At 40.0% G+C, this 21,651-nt stretch overlaps 1 protein-coding gene across 4 annotated transcripts in view; it reads right to left on the minus strand.

The window, feature by feature from the left end:
- fcho1 (FCH and mu domain containing endocytic adaptor 1) overlaps positions 1–21,651 on the minus strand; it is a 64,387-nt gene that overhangs the window by 9,551 nt on the left and 33,185 nt on the right. For 2 of the 4 annotated variants that reach the window (XM_054790991.1, XM_054790993.1), the window contains exons 3-18: positions 17,804–17,895; positions 14,289–14,363; positions 13,536–13,677; positions 13,181–13,333; positions 11,691–11,795; positions 10,728–10,826; positions 10,528–10,624; positions 8,174–8,288; positions 8,010–8,034; positions 7,799–7,859; positions 4,763–4,944; positions 4,574–4,598; positions 4,430–4,483; positions 3,190–3,241; positions 2,013–2,137; positions 856–1,929 (exon numbers count right to left, since the gene is read on the minus strand). In XM_054790991.1, coding sequence (XP_054646966.1) covers positions 856–1,929; positions 2,013–2,137; positions 3,190–3,241; positions 4,430–4,483; positions 4,574–4,598; positions 4,763–4,944; positions 7,799–7,859; positions 8,010–8,034; positions 8,174–8,288; positions 10,528–10,624; positions 10,728–10,826; positions 11,691–11,795; positions 13,181–13,333; positions 13,536–13,677; positions 14,289–14,363; positions 17,804–17,895 — 2,476 coding nt within the window. Of the gene's footprint in view, positions 1–855; positions 1,930–2,012; positions 2,138–3,189; positions 3,242–4,429; positions 4,484–4,573; positions 4,599–4,762; positions 4,945–7,798; positions 7,860–8,009; positions 8,035–8,173; positions 8,289–10,527; positions 10,625–10,727; positions 10,827–11,690; positions 11,796–13,180; positions 13,334–13,535; positions 13,678–14,288; positions 14,364–17,803; positions 17,896–21,651 lie in introns of those variants that run through there. The other 2 variants (XM_054790992.1, XM_054790994.1) reach the window with 2 other exon arrangements.

Here is a 21,651-nt window from a genome sequence, read left to right on the forward strand (position 1 = left end):
CCATGAGAAATAAAGTGCAATTACAGTCGCCCCTTGCCACTTCGTGCTTTCAATTCCGTGGCTTCACTCTGTTTTTCAAAAAACCTTAATTAATAAATCAGCGCTGTTTCGTGGTTGACCATGACCTATTATCAGTCTAAAAAAATGCATATTTAAGAAAAGTGTACTTATATTTGGCCTAAATTAAGCATGTTTAAGCGTAAAAATGGCTAAATGCACTAAAATAAAAATGCAAGGCATTCATAAGATACATTCATTTTGTGATATGCAGTATTCTACACTGGTCACTAGATGTCAGTAATGTTACATTGATGAGACAACAACCACCGCAGGAAGCACTGTATAGAAACCAAAAGTGAAAAACAACAACAAAGAACGTGTGGGTCTATATTATGTCTTATTTATGTGTTATTTATATTTTATTATGCCTACTATAACGGGTAATGGGAGTGTAGAGGTGACCATAGAGGTTCGTATTTCCAGTTGGACATCTCTGTGTGGAGTTTGCATGTTCTCCCTGTGCAAGCGTGCTCTGGCTTCCTCCCACAGTCCAAAAAAGTGCACATTAAGTTAATTGGAGACTCTAAATTGTCCACAGGTAATAATGTGAGTGTGAATGGTTGTCTGTCAAAATGCACCCTGCGATTGGCTGGCGACCCACGCAGTGTATTAAAAACACGACAAGACGACAAGGCGCAATATTGTACACTAACTGAGAAATGTATGCAAACAGGGGAAAAATTTCGGACAAAACCAAAAAGTATGCTAACCAAAGCGTACTTGGTAACGGATGTTCCACTGTAATATACTGTACTGACCCATGTAATTTACATTTCTAAAAAAATGTATCCTTACCTTTGTGAGAGACGCTACTGCAAGGTATCGGAGTGTTGAGGTCGAGACAATCTTGGTCTTTGTCCGTGGAGAAGCAAAGATCTTCCTGCGGGCCTGAATGTCTTGTGAGGGGAGGAGCATTTCGGCGAGGCTCGCTCTCTGAAGATCGATGTTTTCGCCTCTCTCCTGCTGCATCGCCCTTTCCTGCTCCTCCTTCCGTTTGTTTGGAGGTGCTCAGTTTTCCAGAGGTGCTCTCCGTAAAGGGGTTGTGGACAGAGTTCCAGTGGACCACCTCCTTCTTTGGCTGGGATTGGGATAAAGAACCTGGACTGGTGTCAAACACAAGCCTGTTGCTGTTGGTGGTGCTACCATTGCTACGAAGCGGGACTATTCCAGTTGTGGCAGTCATTGATGACTGGTGGGTCGGGCTGCCAATCATGGTGATTGCAAATGGGTCATCAGAAGTAATAGGTGGTGGTAAACTACGATCTCGTTTCCTGTCTCTGTTTTTACGATTGGAGGAGGTGGAGGAGGAAGAGGAGGAAGAAGGGGGCGGAAGCGTCTTGGTGTCAGGGACAGAGATGGAGAACGGGTCCCCTCGCACCTCAGAACTCCTCCCCTCCTGGGCTGGACGTGGAGGCTGACGTGGCCAGGCGTCAGCCAGCTTTGAGGTCTCTTGTTTGAAATTCCTGTCAAAAGCAGCAAAGAAGGGATCCTCAGGGATGTGTCTGCAGTTCCACATCTCTGCGTCCATCTCCGATGAGGGGAAGGATTGTGGAAAAGCTGGGAAGCGTGTGGAGGAAGAGTCCATATCTGAGGGGAGACGAGAGGAACGTGATGGGCCAACGGACCAGGCGCTCACAGGGTCGTCCTGTGGATGAGGACTTTGAGCAGGGGAGGGTTCACAGAAGACTGAGAGGAAAGGGTCTGCAGTTTGCCCTCGTGTTTGGGTCTGTTCTTTACTCTGAGAAACAGGAGGCCATGCTGCCCAGCCTACTGGCTCAGGAGAGGGTCCAAGTGGCTGAAGGGAAGGCGAGTCTAGACCAGAGTCCTCAATGTTGTCTGGTGAGGAGGAAGCTGATGAAAAGGCAGCATCTACCGCAAAAAGAAAAAAAAATCATTCAGTGTTGAAATGGACAGCGGATTCAAAGTAATTTGTTTTATTTTGTTACTCTTACATTCAGAGGCTCCAAAAGAACACTGCTCTCGGAGTTGTTCCCGACCACCAAAACTTTTGGATTTGAAGGCTGCCTCTAGTGGAGGTCCAAACAGGCTGTCGGCACCAGATGCTGTAGAATTCAACCTATTGTAGAGCACAGTCATTCATTCAGGCAGCAGTTCACACTGGTTCAAGACATGCCAAGTATAAATAATAATAATTAAATAATATAGTATATATAAGTATACACAGTAAATTGGGACTGGTTGCAGCAGTCAGTGCACCTCCATAGCTCTCCTGACATCCCCTTTAGCAACAGAAATACAAGGCATAAAAGCAGCACTGTGTTAGCACAGTCAGGTGGGAAAGGCCAGAATCAAGGGAGAGCAAGCCTGATGGAAGAAAACTGCTTCCAATGAGAGAGTCTCATCTTACCCCCCCTCATACTTATTCAGAATCAGTGCGAATCGAGCAGAACGAGCAGGAATGAAACATTTTCAAAGTTCGCGCCACATTCGGGTAAGAATTACTACTTCTTAAGAATGCCATTCGAATACTTAGATTAAGTTTCAAACCCGTTTCGCCTCATTCTTGCACATTCGATTCAAATGTAGTTGGAACACAGAAGGAATATTAAGAATACTGTTAGAATGCAGTCAGGATATTTAGAAAGCACTTTGAATGCTGTACGACTTCCATTCGATTGGTGCAGCATCATCAGGAATAGGAACTGGCTCTTCAGGGGCCTCTTCTTCTGCCCTGTCCACGCCGGAGGCCGGTGGTGGAATTCCTCATCATGGCTCCTTTTTTCAGTGAAACTTCAATAGTGGGTGATGTTTCAGCGGCAGCTGGCTGCGTGTTTATGTGATGATGCAGAGTTTCAAATTATATCCAAACTCATTCGAGAGACAATGGGGACATTCTGGTTCTTCCTTGAATGCAATCACAATGTTTGGAATGCTGTTGGAACACCGTAAGAATATTTTGAATGCATTCAGAATGCGGTCAGAAGTTTTAGAATGCACTTTGAATGAATATCCTGGAATAAACCAAACATTTTCATTCCGTCAGGTGTGACTAGGGTCTAAGGGTTCACTCTCAAGTCTCAAAGTCTTTGGCCACACCCAAAATGTGTCTGCGCTGTGCCCAGACATGAGTCGGACACAGAATGAGATAACAGGGACAGAACATCTCACCTGCTGGGTTCAGGACTGGAAGTGGACCTGCACAGGCCCTCCTGGTCTCCATCTATTAACAGACACACTTTTCTAAACAACAATTTGGTGAATGTTTATCACAGCACTGAGGGTATGCCAGGGAAGGCGGAGAGAAGACAAAAAGAAAAACTAGCTGTGATCTCAGAAACACCAGCAATAGCAAGTTGTCGCTACGCACCGACTGCAACTCCTGCAGTAATAATTTATCATCATCATTAATCTCCTTACCTCTTGATTTGAATGAGTGCTTCTCTGCTGCTGGAGTACAACAGCTTGATGAAATTGCAAACTGCAGCCAAAGCTGTTGGCAGCTAGCAAACACGTCGCTAAGGAAACATATTTTGGAGTGAGAGCAGAAGGCGGCTGTGACTATTAGAGGGCGGTCCATGCAAGGTCAGCCAGCTGGATGCACAGACTCATCTCCTCACTGATGCATCACATTTGTGATGAAGTGATGGCCGCAACCAATTTACTAAGTATATTTTTAAACATTATCAATCCTTGCCTTCCCCAGTAAAGCCTTGTGGCTATTTTCTATGACGCTTATCCTCATTAGGGTCGCGGGGGTGTGCTGGAGCCTATCCCAGCTGCCTTCAGGCGAGAGGCGGAGTACACCCTGGACTGGTTGCCACCCATTCGCAGGGCACATATACACAATTCACTCTCACATTCATATCTGTGGACAATATAGAGCCACCAATTAGGCTAACATGCATGTTTTTGGAACGTGGGAGGAAACCAGGGTACGGAGAAAACCCACGCACAGGGAGAACATGCAAACGCCACACAGAGATTCCCAACAGAGATTCAAACCCGGGTCTTCCCGCTCTCCTGACTGTGTGGCCGACATGCTAACCACCACGCATAAAATGGCTAAATTAAGTAAAATACACATACAGTATAAGGCATTAAGCAGATGCATTCAAATTGTCATGTGTAGTATTCTACACTGGTCACTAGGTGTCAGTACTGTTATTATAATGTTTGGTGAAACACCAGTGCCAGACTTGATCTTGATATTAATAATCATACTGTTACTGTTGTCGCCGTAACCCGTTTCCAGATTAAAACTCAACTCTGAACTCTGTAAACAGTTTGTCTGTGCTTTAACTACAAAAATATTCCATTTATAAAGAAGGAATACTACTTTGGTGGGAAATTCACTTATCACGGTCGGGTCTGGAACTAATTAACCCCGATAAACAAGAGATTTCTGTACCTCTGGGGGTGGTGCCTTCACCATCTTCTGTCCGTCCAGATGTACTAGAGTTTCCTGTCAAGTCAAACATTCAAAGAAAGTGGTTCATGTTGTGTCCTGCACCTACTACTGTATTCTGCAGTGAAAAAACATGAAATAACTTACTGGAGAGATGTCGCTTCACAGTCACCTGAAAGAGAAGAGAAGAGGAAAGTTTACAGACGAAAACTCATTCTCTTGTCTCCTATCATTTTGCAATATCTTGTGAAGACAGTTCCTGAAGCAAGTTTTAGGCCATGCGTCTTTTAAGCAAAAGCAAGATAATCATGAAAAGCCACGAACGGTTTGCTGTACCCCTCTGTTGGGCGGCAGCGTGAGAGTCCCCACGGTGGCTTTTAGCTCCTTCTCGCTGGCTGCGGCGCTGCTGCGGTTGCTGTTGACCACCGGTCTTATCTGGATGTGGAACTTCTTGGGCTCCTCGTCATCAAAGTCTGAGTCACTGGAGTAGAAGTTGTGCTCCTTATCTTCAGAGCAGCGTGCACATGAGCGGGAGAGTCAAGGAGAACCATCTTAAGTGTTTAACATTTAATAATTAATAAATTAGAGAGAACTCAGAGAAGCTCACATGAAGTTTTCCTGTCAACTTTTCCTGTGTTACGTGGCTTGCATGCTCTGAGCAGGAAGAAGGTGAGATACAGTATGTTTAAATGCGCGCGCCTCCATTGCAGTGCTCTTGAATCTTGAACCTTGACAGACAGACTTTATAGCAGGGATGTCTCAAGTGCGGCACGGGGGCCATCTGCGTCCCACTGCTTCTTACACTCCAAAAATTTAATTTTACCAAAAAAAAAAAAAATCTGCAGATTTACAAGAATAAAGTCAGAGAAAAAGTTGTAATTTTAGGAGAATAACATTGTAATATTATGAGGAAAAGAACGTAATTTTAGTAGCATCAAGTTGTAATATGAAAAACAAACAAAACAACTAAAGTTGTCATTTTTAGTTGGGGTTTTTTTAGGTTGCAGAAAAAGTTATAATATTATGAGAATAAAGTCAAAATATTGTGGTAATAAAGTCATAATTACAAGAAGAAAATTTACCAAAAAAGTTCAAATAGTTAAAAATTGTAATAAAACAATAGGAGAAATGAAAAATGCAGCTGTAATTTTACAAGAATAACGTCAAAATATTTAGAGAAAAGGTCTCATAATGTTATGAGAAACAATGTAATTTGAGTAACGTAATAATGAAAAAATGCTATATTTAAAAGTTGTAATATTATGAGAAACAAAACAAAATAAAGTTGTAATTTTTGGAAAATTAGGTTGGAGAAAGTTATAATACTTTGGGAGTAAAGTCAAAATATTATGGAAAGTCGTGAAGACATAATATTAACAGAAGAAAATGGATAACGATTATTTACGAATAACGTAATATTTTGAGGGAAAAATAATGTCATTTTAGTAGCATAAAGTTGAAATATTAAAAGATAAAAGACATTTTTCATTAAAGTCAAAATAAAAAGTTGTAATCTAATGAGAAAAAGTCACAATTTTACAAGAATAAACTCGGAATATTATGAGAAACAAACAAAACAAAGTAAAGTTGTAATTTCTGAAATATTAAGTTGGGGAAGAAGGTATAACATTATGGGAATAAAGTCATAAAATTAGGAAAAGAAAATTTAGAAAGATTATTTAAGAAGAAAATTGCAGAACAGCCAAAATGGGAAAAAAAAGAATAAAGATGGAAGTTCATACTAACAATATGCTTTTTTGCCTATACAACCAACCTGAGATGTAGTTTTTTTCTTGAACATATACAGTATATAACTTATCAAAAATATGAAATTGGCCCTTGCATCCTTTTATTTTTCAGTATGTGTCCCTTGGTGGAAAAAGTTTGGACACCCCAGGTACACATACTTAAAAGAATAATTGTACGTTATCAGGTTAAAGGAGATGTTATAATACTAATGAAAAAAATGGGAGATTTTCAGTATTGCTCCTACAATGCAAGGCGAGTGGGCAATTATTTACTCAACTGCAGAGAGCACCAAGATCGCCAGAGTTTGAGTTAATGCGGTAAACCTTTACTTACAAATCTTTTACGTGACTTCCTTATCTAATGACGAAAATATTATATAAAAAATATTAATATAAGTGTTTGCAAGAATGTCAAGCAGCAGAGAAAAGCCTGCCAGTGAGCACAAACATCTCAGCTATGAATAAACTACAGAAACATAAGCACAGATTACAAAGGCTTGGTTTGTATTGCCCCATTCCTGTATTGGGACAGAGGCTGTCATTTCCTTGGCGAGAGAAGAAATTAATTTGATTCTCTGTGAGTTTGATTAAATCAGAACACAGAGAACACATACAGTAGGAACACAGCGAGCAAGGCAAGGGCGCAGCAGAGCGTGATGGAGGGGATGTTCTTTCAAAATACCAACCACTTCCTGGATCTATTTTCACTGTTGCACGCGGCTGCACTGTGTGGCATGAGGAGAAGGAGACAGCGACAAATGCAGCAGTTGTTATCTTGAGGCTGTCAGGACAAGGGAGTGCTACCAACGATAAACTGATGTGGACATCCATGCATGAGTCCGTAGTTCACACTCAATACAAGCGTGCAGCAATTCTACTTGAATTTCTCATCTGGAATTAATGAAGCTAATGCATCAAGTCGCTTGAGTCAATTAGGATACAGATTCCGACAATAGTCTCACTCTACAGTCAACGAGACTATGAATGTGGCCGTGTGTGTGAACACCCTCACCTCTGACCTCCTGATTACGCTTCATTTGCAGCTTTTGAGTGTGTTCAGTCACACAAGGTCTAATTAAGTGAAAACTGCCCCGTGTGAGTGCGTTGTGTGAGAGTCAAGTTTGTGTAATCTTGTAGACACGTGGGAAACTGCAGTGTGGTCTGACACCACTAACTTGTGACATCATGTTTTGTTGGAGACAAATGGAATGTGCAAATGCACGCTCGTTAGGTTTTAGCCTCACTTTTCACTCATTGTGGTTCACAAAATCATCAGCTGACGCAGAAAGGGGAAATATCAACCACAAATTACAATTCCCTTTCAAATTGCTCCATCATGGAGCAGAAATACCAAGGAAAGAAATAAACTAATGCATCACAGCACTCCTCACATACAATATGCACTATGCAAAAATACCCCTACCCCCTTGTAGCTCTGAATCTGATTGCATCTTCTTGTAAAATAGACTGTCTAAAAATGCTTTTGTAGACAAAGAGTGTGAATGTATGACTCTCACATTGACACAATTCTGCAATTTTACAAACCAACAATTCAACTTCTAGTATCAGTTCATTGTGCGACTATTATTTGTCAGGGTCGTTTTGGGAAGCAGAAAAAGGATATCATTCTGAGTGCTGTCAGCTCGGATAACAAATCCTTCGTCGTCTACCTCCAAGGGTGAATTCTGCAGACACAGTCGCATCACAAATGGTACAAACATCTTCAATGCTATACACAGAATGCAATAAAACTCTAGCTTGACTTCCTCACTGAAAAATATCTAACAGCTTGAGCACCTCATTGTGTAATTCAAGTCATTAACAAGAATACTAACCAGTGCTTCTGTTCCAGCTGATTCCCTGCAAAACAAACACAATGCAATCAGTTTCCTTTAATTACAGGATAAAACAAATTGAAGAGAGCTACAAAAAGTAGAGGTAATCAAGCACAAAAAGCTCAGAAAACACAGATGTGTGTACAGTATTTGCATGAACTTACGTAGAGTCTGGCTCCTTGTCCCTCTTGCCCAGGCCAGGGATCCTGAAGGCTTTTGCTCGACTCTTCTTCCCACCTTCAGGTGCGAGAGTCATGTACTCTTCAAAACCAATCAGAGCTGCAACACACGCACACACACACACACACACACACACACACACACACACACACACACACACACAGGTGTATCTCAATAAATTTGAATATTTCTGAAAAGTTACTTGATTTCAGGAGTTCAATTCTAATAGACCAAAAAGGCTCAGTTTATTGCAGTTTATTCGCTGATTACAGTGTAAATCAGTAGTTTATAATATTGAACTTTTGACCATTTTTCAACTTTTATGAGATACTGAATTTGGGGGTTTTACCAGCTGTAAGCTATAATCATCAAAACTATTAAGAAACACATTCTTGAAATACTTCAATCTGTTTGTTGTGAAACTATAGAATATAAAAGCTGCTCTCTTTGAAGTGAACTACTGAAATAAACATTTATAACAATATAACATTTTAAGGATATTCTAATTTATGAAAATGCACCTGTACTGTATATAACAGAGGTGGAAGATCATCTCAGGTATGTCTCAAGTCTTTAACCCCAGTCAAGTCTCAAGTAAAAACGCGCAAGTCCAAGTCAAATCCAGACAGGTCGAGTCAAGACCCAAGCCATTGGCTTGAAATTTGAGTCCATTCAATAAGCACTGTTTAGGGTTTACCAAATAAAATACCTTTTTATGAATGTAACAGTTAAATCCATTGAAAGCAGTTTTAATTGTTTTTTTTGTTGTTGTTGTTTTTTTATAAATAAGACCAGTGTGACAAGACTTACTCACAGAAAGACTGCTGACAAGGATTCAGGATTTAGTCGCTGCAAAGCAATACCACAACAAATAAACATTCATGACACATGGTGGTGTGAAAAAGTTTTTGTCCCCTGCCTGATTTCTTTTTTTTTTGTGACGTTTGTCACACTTAAATGGTTCACATCATTAAACATTTTTTAATATTATTCAGTGGCAACACAACTGAACACAAAATGCAGTTTTTAAACAAAACGTTTTACTATTAAGTGAGAAAAAAATCCAAACCTACATGGCCCTGTGTGAAAAAGTTACTGCTCCCTAATCCTAATAACTGGTTGGGCCACCCTTCGCAGCAACAACTGGCGCTAACCTGCAATGAGTCTCTTACAGCGCTGTGGAGGATTTTTGGCCCATTCATCTTTGCAGAATTGTTGTAATTCAGCCACATTGAAGGGTTTTCCAGCATGAAGTGCCTTTTTAAAGCCAGATGAACAGATGGCCGGACATTCTCCGTCAGGATTTTTTGGCAGACAGCAGAATTCTTGGTTCCATTTATCACAGCAAGTCTTTCAGGTCTGAAGCAGCAAAACAGCCCCAGACCATCACACTACCACCACCATATTTTACTGTTGCTATGATGTTCTTTTTCTGAAATGTGGCGTTACTTTTATGCCAGATGTAATGGGACACACACCTTCCAAAAAGTTCTACTTTTGTCTCATTAGACCACAGAGTATTTTCCCAAAGGTCTTGGGGATCAACAAGATGTTTTCTGGCAAAATTGAGATGAACCTTAATGTTCTTTTTGTTCAGCAGTGGTTTTCGTCTTGGAACTCCACCATGCACGCCATTTTCTTATGGTGGAGTCATGAACACTGGAGTCCCAAAGCTTTAGAAATGGCTTTATAAGCTTTTCCAGAATTATAGATCTCAATTAATCTCAGCTATGTTTTAAAGCAATGTTTTTAAAGCAATCACTTTTTCACACAGGACCATGTAGCTTTGGATTTTTTTCTCCCTAAAACGTTTCATTTAAAAACTGCATTTTGTGTTCAGTTGTGTTGTCATTGACTAATATTTAAATTTTTTTGATAATCTGAAATGATCTGGGCCTCACAGAAATGTAAGCCACACACTTGTTTGGTTCTTACAACTGATTGGACGTTAATAGACACATTCAATGCGGAAGATTCTTTGGGAAATTTGTTGTCTTGCTGGAAATGATATAACAAAGGTCACGTTAGTTAAATACTTGGAATGGAGAGACATTTCAAATCCCAAGTATTTTCAAGTCATCAGACTAAAGTCCCGAGTCATGTCAAAGTCCAACTCGGGGTGCAAGTCTTTGTCAAGCCGAGTCCGAAGTCATGAAAATTGTGAATTGAGTCCACACTTCTGGTATATAAATACATAAAATCAGACAGAATATTAGGTATCCTCAAACATGGCAGATGTACGCTTCTGTCAATGCTGAAACTACTGATCTGCTAACTCCTATTTCACCAGCTACTCTTGTAAGCGGATGTTGTGCACATTTGAGTAACTTAACATTACCTGGCCTCTCCTTGCCGGTGCCTTTCAGCTCTGCAAATTTCTGGACGAGATCAGTAATGCCAATGTTTTCTACATTTTGCTTGAATTCCTCATGAACCTGGAGCAGAGCAGTGCCGAAATTGATGATTATGTTCTCCATAATCACAAAGGTGCCAATGACAGACTTTGTTTTGCGGTCCACCACAGTGTGCAGTACATACCTGTCCAACCTGAACATGGGTGTCTTCTATGGAATGGGAGTAACCTTTTATCAGCTGTTTCATCTGCCGTAAGTGGCTCTCCTCAATTTCCTGAAATCGCTACATAAATGGACAACAGATAGACACACAGTTAGAGTCTACTTCATTTGATCGACGATAAGTGACGGTATTCCACAAACTGTACTGCTTCTTTTCAACACTGACATTAATACTGTATTAGTTTGAAATGTCTCCAGTAGCAAGCAATATAACAAAAACATTCCATATAGTCTGCAATTATGTTCACTTACAATAATTATGATTTATAAAGGTATAATTTACAACTGACAAACAGGAAAACTAATAGGCAAGGTGATATGGAGTATGATTGTTTGCCAAACATGATTTACACTAGGGGTGTCCAAAATGTGGCCCGGGGGCCACATGCCGCCCACAGCTTTTTTCTTTTTTAATATTTAATATTTATTTCCAGTATTCATTTTTTTGTGTGCATTTGTGATGTTTTGTGTTTTTTCAACTTGCATCTTCCATTTAAAATACAACCTTAAATGCCCCTGCGTGTGAAGAGGGATTTCAGAGAAGCAGTTATGATCCAATGGAAAAGGAAAACTAAATCTACACATGAGTGCATTATATGCATACAAAATGTGAGTTGTTTACAGATGGTCTGTTTCTTTCTTCTTAAATAAATGACCTATTAAAAGAGATAATTGGTAACAATGACTCCAGGCATTATTGAGGATTTCCATGGGAACAGCAGCAATAACCTTGTCAGTATGTAGTTACAGATTAAAGTACCGTAATTAGAGTGCAGGGTGTACGAGCAGATAGATTGTTTCCATTTTTGGGGTATGATGAGTCAGGATCAAGAGTACAATTACAGCCAAGGGCCAAAAAGGGAAGTAAGCTTGTTTATAGGCTAATTTAAAAAAAAAAACAAGAGGTCTTGGAGTCAGCGCTAACCTGGGTGGACTCATTCATCTTCTGCTCAAACTCTACTCCCACTCGATTGTGCTTCTCAATGCACAGTGCAAATGCTTCTGCTGCTTTCTTAGACTTCAGCTCCGCCTAGTGAGAGAGAAAAGATAAATCAAATCATCTTTAAAAAGACTGACATGAGAAACCAGGACAACAAAATGATGGGGAGATTTTTTATAGACTTCTGAATGCCCAAAAAGCATCACACCTCCTTTTAAAGTGCAAAAAAAAAGTAACTTATGTTCATCAGCTTTTGGGACTAGGACCATATATTAGGACTGAAACCGAAGTCATCAAGATGTAATGAAAAACTGTTATTTGAAGTGCATGCTTAGCGAAGGTCAAAACCCTCAACGCAGTGGAACCTCGGTCCTTCATACCGACCGCTGTCAGGCTCTACAACACCTGCACCACCTGAACCATGTTGTAGACACTATGCTTTCTTTACACTGTTCTCTTTACTTGTCTTGCTGCTGTAACAAGTAAATTTCCCCGCTGTGGGATAAATAAAGTACATACAATATTAATCTGTTCCAAAAAATCCAACAAAAACCTAAACGTACAAAAACCAAAAAATTTTTCCCATAGGAAATAATGTGAATCCAATTAATCAGCTCCAGACACCCAGAAACATTAACACAGAACACTTTTTAGCCAGAATAATTACAGTTTTACCTGCATAAAACAAAGAAAAATACATATCAGTGACAAATTAAATGGATACATGAACATTTCACATCACTTTGACCTTTATTGAAGACTAGAAAACACAGTGTGGAGAGAGGAGAGGTGGAGTGGATGGAAGAGCCATGCGGCTGCTGTTTCATCCTAGTCCGTTACAAACTTAACTTTAAAAGAGTGCATGGTTAAAACTGAATACTCGCTCACCTGAACTTTATTGTAAACTTCAGCAGCAGGTACAATCATCATTACACAGACTGGCCTGGCTCACGTTCTCTGTCCCCTTAAACCGTTCCCTCTGCAACCTGTGTTAACTAAGGAACCTATACATTACGATCCTATTTTAACAGACGCTACCTTCGTACTATGCTATGAGATCTTTCTTGAACGCAGTAGTGTTTCTCACCTTCTTTATTAAAGTACAGGCAGCTGTCCTAAACTTAAAAAAAGCACACATTCCTCTAACACTCAGAAATGCGCTCTCATCGGCTTACAGCGCAGTGCTTGAAAGGAGGAAGGAAGGAGACAGACACAGAGTTGGTCATCATTCTGTGTGTATTCCATGAACAAACAAAACCCCCACACAGATATCATGAAGATGATTAAAAGGATTTCATGGCTGGATTCTGTCTTTTGTGTTCCACTGTAAATAGCAATCAATATAATCAATAAAGTTGTCTTTTTCAACTTCATGACACTTTCTATTGATTATGACAGGTAATAAACTTTTTTTTTGTTTAAGTCACAGTTCTGTCTAAAATTACAGGCGCCTTTCAGAATAAGAATGAGCTTACTTTTTCCAGCTCTTTCTGTGGAGCTCCCTCCTTCCTGATCCGCTCCAGCTCCAAACATTTGGTATGGTAACCCTCTTTGGACTTCTGGAGGTGGCCACTCTGAACTTGCAGCGCCTGCACTGCCTCCACTGTCCCCACCATCTCCTCTTTTGTCTCAATAATGCACACACACACGCACACGCACACGCGCGCGCACACACACACACACACATACACACACACACACACACACACGCACACACACACACACACACACACACACACACACATATATGAACATATGACAGAGCTCTCATTGTCAGCGTTAAAGATACAACTTTAAGAGCTGAGCTAGTCTTTACAATGAGACACATACCTTTCGGTGAATTTTGACCTGCTCGTCTCCGTACTTGTTGATGTCCCGGATGAGATCGTTCATCTTTCTCATGAGCTCAAGATGGCAGAGAGCCAGTTTGTCAGAAGACACCCTGAACACATCCCACATTGGTGCAAAAGTCCTGGGAAAAACACAAGCATAAGCAAGTTTGATATTACGAAATCCCAGTGCTTTTTGAGACACAGAGAGGCTTATAATAATGGATTTCTCTATGATAGCTACTGTACTATTGCACGACTTCTGTTCGTGCTTTATGGGTATTGTAGGGGCGTGGCCACATGACCTTTGAGCACCACATTGGAATGAGTCAATTTTTGAAGCATAAGTGGCTATTTGGGCCATGTAATTATCTCCCTTCTCCAGGCGTCCCTGAGATGGTCACAACTAATATGTGGCCACAGTGACCTTGACCTGGACCTTTGCCATGCATGACTTAATTAACTTACACTTTCCCAAAGAAACCGTAAGGAAAACATGACGATAGACTGAACATTCACTCCTGAATTCAATACAACAGGATGAACTAATGAATTCCTGTCCTGAAATACTAAAACAGTATGATGAAAAGACTTGGAACATGTAAGAAGTACACAGAATATAAATTATAAATAAGTGAATGAACATTTGGTGGTGCAGATGGTACTCATTCATATCTTAAGCGGAGCCATGTGACTATTTATAATACACAATCAACAAGCTTCCGACAGTACACAATTTATCTCACTCACTCACCCCAGTGGGCTTCCATTGCTGGCCATCTTAGCCAGTTTGCCCATGGATTTGGAGTAGGTCTCCTCAATGGCAGCTCTGGAAAAATGAAGAAAAACATCAGAATAATGTACACGGTGGTTCTTATTTTAAAAAGAAGATAGTTTGTGGTTTATTCTAGCCACATAAATTATTCTCATCAGCATAACTCAAAAGAGAAATTCCGTGCTACACCATTATCAAGTCCTCATATTTTACATTTTACAACAGCAATGCTTTTTATCAGTGCTGGGCAAATGCTGATACAAGCCATGCTGAAATGATTAATGGAGTAATTTAGCAAAGCTGCACATTACGCTTTAAAACAATCTGCAGACTCCAGAGAGAATAAAGCAGGAAAATCAATCCAACTATCTCTCAAGAGTGGCTCGAATACGTTGTAACAGAGGACTGAGTTTAATTTATACATACATGCCGTTCATAAGAAATGCTGAAGTTGTGCGTTTGTGTAAGAATCAAACGTTGTCAATTTTTTGTTCTGTATTGTTTTTGTTCTGTCGTGTCAAAAGTCTGCAACCTCTGTCACAATCATCGGCAGTGGTGGTTTTAGTACCAATGAGTGCAATCAGAGGGGATTTATCTATCAGTATGAAAATGCAGACATGGCATCTAGAATGAACAGAATAAGATTTTCATTGCATGGTACAACTGCTGTTTTACCATGCACATGACAATAAAACTCTCTTGAATCTTGAATCTTGAATCTTGAATCTTTTTCTTTTATTGTTCAGAAGCTGTTTTCTATTGTTTATACCATGCAGTGGCGTGAAAAAGTGTTTTCTTATTTTTTTGGATGTTTGTTACACTTAAATGTTTCAGATCATCAAACAAATGTAAATATTAGTCAATGACAACACAACTGAAAACAAAATTTACAACTGAAAACAAAATTTCTCTGAAATCCCTCTTCAGTCACACGCAGGGGCATTTAAGGTTGTATTTTAAATGGAAGATGCAAGTTTAATCTGAAACATTTAAGTGTGACAAACATGCAACAACAACAAAAAAAAGAAATCAGGAAGGGAGCAAACACTTTTTCACTGTGGGTGTCAATTATTTTCTGTCATGCCCCCTCAGAATTGTTTTTCCCAAATTGAAATACTATTAAAAACAACATTTATTTATTCATACAAACCTCTATATGAGTTGCTGGCTACCAGCATTCTCCAATTTGCTCGATAAATGTATTAACTCAACTTGTAACATTTAAACCAGGCTGCTCAGTCTGTGTGATTTTCAAAACAGAAAAAAGAGCAAATGATTCACAGGGAGCTGAGGGAGGTGCATTTTTAGCGACTTAACACAATAATTCAAAACTGTATACATTGGTCTGTTGTCATCGTAAACAGCGTAATCATTTTCAAAAAGGTATATGACTTTTTGACTTTTTTTTGGTGCAAAATTTACAACAATTTTGCTTGTGAGTCTCATCACAACAACAGAACACTGATACTGGAAGTCCGCCCTGCACTTTGCCTCCCCCCGGCCCAGCACCGATATAGACGCATAAATACGTGTTGAAAATGTTGCCTTAGAGTAGAAACCTTTTGGGAAAGCAGATGCAGAAGATGGACGTACTTTATCTGCACCATTCGCATCCTGTGGGATCCCACACGTTTCATTTCCTGACAGCTGATTTGTTGTCTGTCTCAGCAGATAAGTGAATTTCCCCTTGTGAGGAATGTGCACAGGCCAGGATTATATCACATGCCTATAACAGTGCATGCTGCATCTTCACTTCCTTGCAGAAGCTCATTATTGGACTCAATTTAATCACTGCTAATTACTAATTGGAGTAGATCTAATATAACAAAACATTTACTTCAGTAATGCACCGAAGTCCACCTCTTAGGTGGAACACAATATTGTATGTTGTGGGATGCAGGTCAATGTTGACATTGGTTGTATTTAGAAACTGTTTTTTCCTCAAAAAACAATGCTAGAGTTGAAGTATTAAATAAATGTGTCCTAAGGTGTCATATGATGGAAAGGTCGTGAAAGGGTTCTCTGGTGAATTACTAAAAGCAAGGTCTAAAAAAAAGAGCTCCAGTCACTTATTTGGGCATATGTGTGTGTGTGTGTGTGTGTGTGTGTGTGTGTGTGAGAGACAGTGTACTTGTAAAGTAGCAGAGTAGTGAGGACAGAGGCTATGTTCACCCTGTAGGTCAATTCCAATTTTTTTGCTCATACTGTATGTAACCTGTATCAGATTTTTTCATCTCAGTGTGAACAGTACAATTCCTATTTTTTCAAATGTGACTCAGGCTTCGTTCCATTGTAGATCAATAAATCCACGATGTATCCGATGCTACTGCAGTCTGAACGGTCAGGTTATATATATCACACATATACGTCATCGAAAGGAGTGATTTATTGTGCAAGACTTGGATAAAGGTACTCACCAATATAGGCAAAAGTTCTTCTTTTCATACAAAAATTATTTTAAAAAGGTGTTAGTGAAGCAGCTCTCGTCAATGTCTCACCATTCCTGCCTCTGACATCCACCCACACGCTCCTTGGAACAGATGTCGCAGCAAGTCATAGCCAAGATTCTTGCCCTCTTTCTTATTAATCTCCTACACGGAATCATTTGGTTGAGAAAATACCGATTACCGTTGCACAAAATCCTTGAAATTGCCACAAATGCATTAAGGAGAGCACGCTAGTGATGTGCGGATGGGATACTGAAATATCGATACATCGATACCAGCTCTTTATCCTCTAAAGTCGATGCTCAAATCAAAATATCGATACTTTTGGTACTTCAGATATATGATTTTGTCCTTTGTTTTTTCCGTTGTTGTATATTAGCTTGGCTATATTGTAAATCACTCCGCTACCTCAATATACTTCAGGATTTAAAATAAATCAATACATTACTATGATGTCTTGTAATCTTTATGCTATGATTTGAAATACCGTATGCTATGTTTTAAAATTTACCAGATACATTGGGTGTATTTTCACAAAGTATCGGATTGGAAGTGAAATCAGTGCTATCACTAGAGCACACACTGCAGCAATTTTTACTTCCGCAAACACACGGAAATGCATGTGACGTCTTGCTTTTGCGCATACAGGTCCCTTTCCGAACGCTTCGTTCACATTAACAAGTTGCATTTTTTCGGTAATGTGAATGACCACATTAAAAAAATCGTATTTAAACAAAATATTCGAATCGGGCATCATAACCTGCAGTGTGAATGTAGCCAGACTTGGGAGGTCACATCAGATTGTACAATGAGAGACTTGTCGTTGCACCACAATCTGAACAAAGCAGCCTGGCCGAAGCATAGATCGTGCACAACTTACAAAGATGAAAAGCATGAAATGCAAGGGGGTTTGTTTATAGTCGCAAAACATTTCACACAACGTTGGCAGAAACTCATCTGTCGCTCTAAGTACACAAGCGTGCAGAGATTCTCTTCACTTGCTTTACACTCCCCTTACAGATTTTCACAAATACGCACAAACCTTACCTCTCACGAACAAACTCAGCGAGTTCCTTGGTCGCCAGCTGGCCATGCTTCATGTTGTGGTAGAGCACGTCAAAGCCGGCATTCTTCTCCCCCTGCCAAGGCACAAATATAGACACTCGCACATACATATTAACACCTTCCTGGAGTATATATGAATCTATAAGGATTTCATATTGATACATTTTGTTGATTATGTGGAATTTGATCAACCTAACATTTTATCAAGCTTATCTCAATTCACAGTAACATGCAATCTAATGTCTAAATATCGTCAATGTTATATATAATTTTTTTACTTAATGAGCTGCATCACAAAATGCTGTCATTTTACTCAATGACTCATGCTGTACTGTCGTCATGACTGCCGACACTTCCTCCTCGTTCTCCCCATCCCTCAGCCAGTCTGGCTATCCAGGGCAAGTTGGCCCCACTGCCCTGGTTCTACCCACTTATATCTATCATTCATTAGCTTGCATTAATTAATTGACTTTTCTTTTGATTAGTCCTTATTACATAAATGAATGTACTGTGGCGTGAGCAAGCATGCCACGGATTGTGTGCAGTACCTCAAGCTTATAATGCAGTTTCACCTTTAAATAAACTATCAGTGCTGTTTGAAAAAAGCTGCCACTGGCAGAACAGCGCTATGTTGACAATGGACAACATAGCCATGTATTGACTGGGTCAAATTATTGTACGTTATGGTATTTTTTAAAACTACAGTATTGATTGTACAGTCGTTTAAATTGTCGTACCAATACAATAATTACCGTACAGTGCTTACTGACCGTAAATCTGCCTAAGTGTAGTAGCTCTACCAAAAGTCCCTGCCTTGTATCTTGAGATGCATTTTTAGATGGCTCAGGCAAGACAGCTGCTTCTCAGGTCCAAAAATATCCTGTTGAAGAACAGACCAATTCCCAGGTACTAGGGGAATGCCTGGAATCGCAAGTAAGGCTTGACCACACATGCACACCCACACTCACACAAAACCTGCACTGAGACAGACATGCTGACTGGATTTCTTAACAAAACAAACAGGGAGCAGTTTTGGGAGGTCTGTGTGGAAATCTGTAGCAGGTTTGTCACTTTGATGACTTGTCAGCTCATCTTGCAGAAGAACTGAGTTGTTGGCGTTACCTGACTTATCACTGTAGCCATGCTTAGACCCCCTCTAACCATAGTAAGAAGTTATGTATTTAAAAAGTACATGACCACAATCATCATTGTCAAGTTCTTTTGGACTTTAGCCTGCCTGAACTTGAAAAGGTAGAAAAAATCGTAGAGGATGCTTTATCAACTCAATTCCAGTAGATTTTCTTTGGTTTATTTCACACCTCGACTAGTTGCAAAAGCTTGTCAGGTGAAGTTGATAACCTTAAATCAATGCTTTGTAAATACAAATCAGTATTTACATCTAACTGTATCCTGCAAAGCATTGTGCCCCAGCACCATCGACTCTCATCATCACCGGTTGACTCTGTAGTTCTTTGCAGCTCACCTCACCATATGTGCTGGCTCCAGCTTTTCTAAAGTTACGAGCTCGCTACGCTCACCCATATTAAGAACATGACCCTTAGGGACCCCACTCAAGCACCCAAAACGGACCATCATATGGGGGTTGGAGGGGTGGGGGTCATGGCCTACAAAAACAAAACAAGCCGACATGCGCTCCATCGGCACAAACAACCATGGAAAACAGTCGTGGATCGTGCCGGGGACAAGGGTCCCCTTGACAAAAAGGGGTGTGGGCGGTGCGCCTGAACAGTCAGTGGACATTCAACATTTTCCAGATGTTTTTTAAATTTTGTACATATTGTTGTTTTAATAGCTAAATACTTTGAAAATAGTACAATTAGGCACACAGTAGTCCTGTCTGTGTGAAGGGAAAGGAGAAAGGGTTCTCTGTCAATTGCTCGTGTAAGAATTTGTCCCTTTCCTACAGTTGGCAGGCGTCTGCTGTTGCAACCCGACCCCCGCTACAGATACTGTAGGTGAGCTACCCCTCAAACCTAGTAAAACACATACCCCAGAGCACCTGTTCATTGTTGCTGACAGTCTACAGTCTGTCATCTGTTTTGAAAATAAAGGAATACATATTATACGAGTATAAATAAATAGCTGAAAAAGCAGAAATATCAGCACTTCCTTCTGTGAGCGACAAAGTACAAATTTGAAAAGTCAAATGTAGCAAAATATTTACTCAAGGCGTTCCTGCATTGGTCTTAACAATGGCAGCTTCTGAACAGGTATTTCACAACATAAATTGTCAGATATCATGGTTTTCACAGTGTATTTACTTTCATGTTTGGAAAACTGTAAATAAGGTATTTACAGTGTGCAAAAGGGGGTTATCCTGTGTTGCTGGAGGTAAAACTGCAAAGTAAATATACTATGCATCAACATTCCCCATTTGGGCTATTGCGTGACTTCCTTCCTTTATGACAGCTGGATTATTCTTTACCACTTTTACTTATGCAATAATATACAATACAGTTGTGATAAAGTCGTCTTTTTAGATTTGTACTAGTATATTTGTGGTGGGGATTCATGCTGTCGTGTATTTATTTAAAGTCACCTCGAGGTCTTCGGTATCACTGCTTTGCTCGTGACGTTCAGCTTTCTCTCAAAAGGTTTCACGCCTTCCATAGCCAACTGCATTAATGAATGGCAAATGGAAAATGGTCTTTCACTTGTATAGCGCTTTTCCACCTCCAAGGCACTCAAAGCGCTTTGACACTGCTAGCACATTTACTTAGTGATGATGCAGCATCAGGAGCAACTGGGGGTCAATATCTTGCCCAAGGACACTTTGATACGGGAGGATGGAGGATCGAACCGGGAACCTTCAGGTTGGGAGAAGACCAATCTCCCACCTGAGCCATGCCGCTCCCTAAAATTTGACATACTTTCTCAAACTCAAATGTGACAAAGCCAAAATTTAAAAATGAAAGATCCAAGAGAACTTTACGCTTTCCATTCACGCCTTCAATGGTACAACTTCCTATAATATACGAAACATGTATCACCAAAAAAGTAAAGTAAATTCAAGCTCTAGCAATTGCACACAGCACATCATATGAGAACTGAAAACCCACTGACAGCCTTCTACAAGTGCCGCAATGTTATACTTGAGTGTCTGATGAAAATCCTTCAGGCTGATTTATGCAAACCCCCTCTTCCCTCACCTCTGCCCGATCTCTTATTCAGCAATTAAAATGACCATTTTGGTTACGCACCAGGGAGCCCATTATCATTACAATGATGGAACTGACAGAGAAGAAGAGAGAAATGAAGGGGCTCTATGTGGCTGTGTAAAATCTCCATGGAGAAACTTTCTCATGAAGACTTACTGCAACCTGTGGACGTTTTACTTGGATTGGTTTAAAGGAGACTGTAAATAGCTCAAAAAATGTATTTCAATAAATTAAAACCACTGTTAAATGCTTCAGAGTCCTCCATTTGTATCAGTTCCTCAACACTAAGGATGAGCATAAAAATGAGTCTGTTGTTTGATTCTCTGATTTTGTTCGTTGCTGTGTAGTCAATTATGTCAAAGTAAGTGAGGCAATATGTAGTTTATTGCAGTGGAACCTCTGTTAGTGTTAGTTCCTATTAGCTAGCTAAACAAAACGGCAACAGAACCGAATGTTATGTCGCCTGTCTATGTCATCAGCGGTTGGCGCACAAAAATGTTAACACAAAACACATTTTTATAGTTTTACATGCATAAAACAATTCTAAATGCATATAAATTATGAATTAAAGGTTAATTTTACCTTCATTGAAGACTGTTCCCAAAGTCAAGGTCCCAAAGCATGTGGCAGCGAGATTAACCACCACAACAT

Source organism: Dunckerocampus dactyliophorus, chromosome 10 (genome assembly GCF_027744805.1).
Source record: "Dunckerocampus dactyliophorus isolate RoL2022-P2 chromosome 10, RoL_Ddac_1.1, whole genome shotgun sequence".
Taxonomy (NCBI): Eukaryota; Metazoa; Chordata; class Actinopteri; order Syngnathiformes; family Syngnathidae; genus Dunckerocampus; species Dunckerocampus dactyliophorus.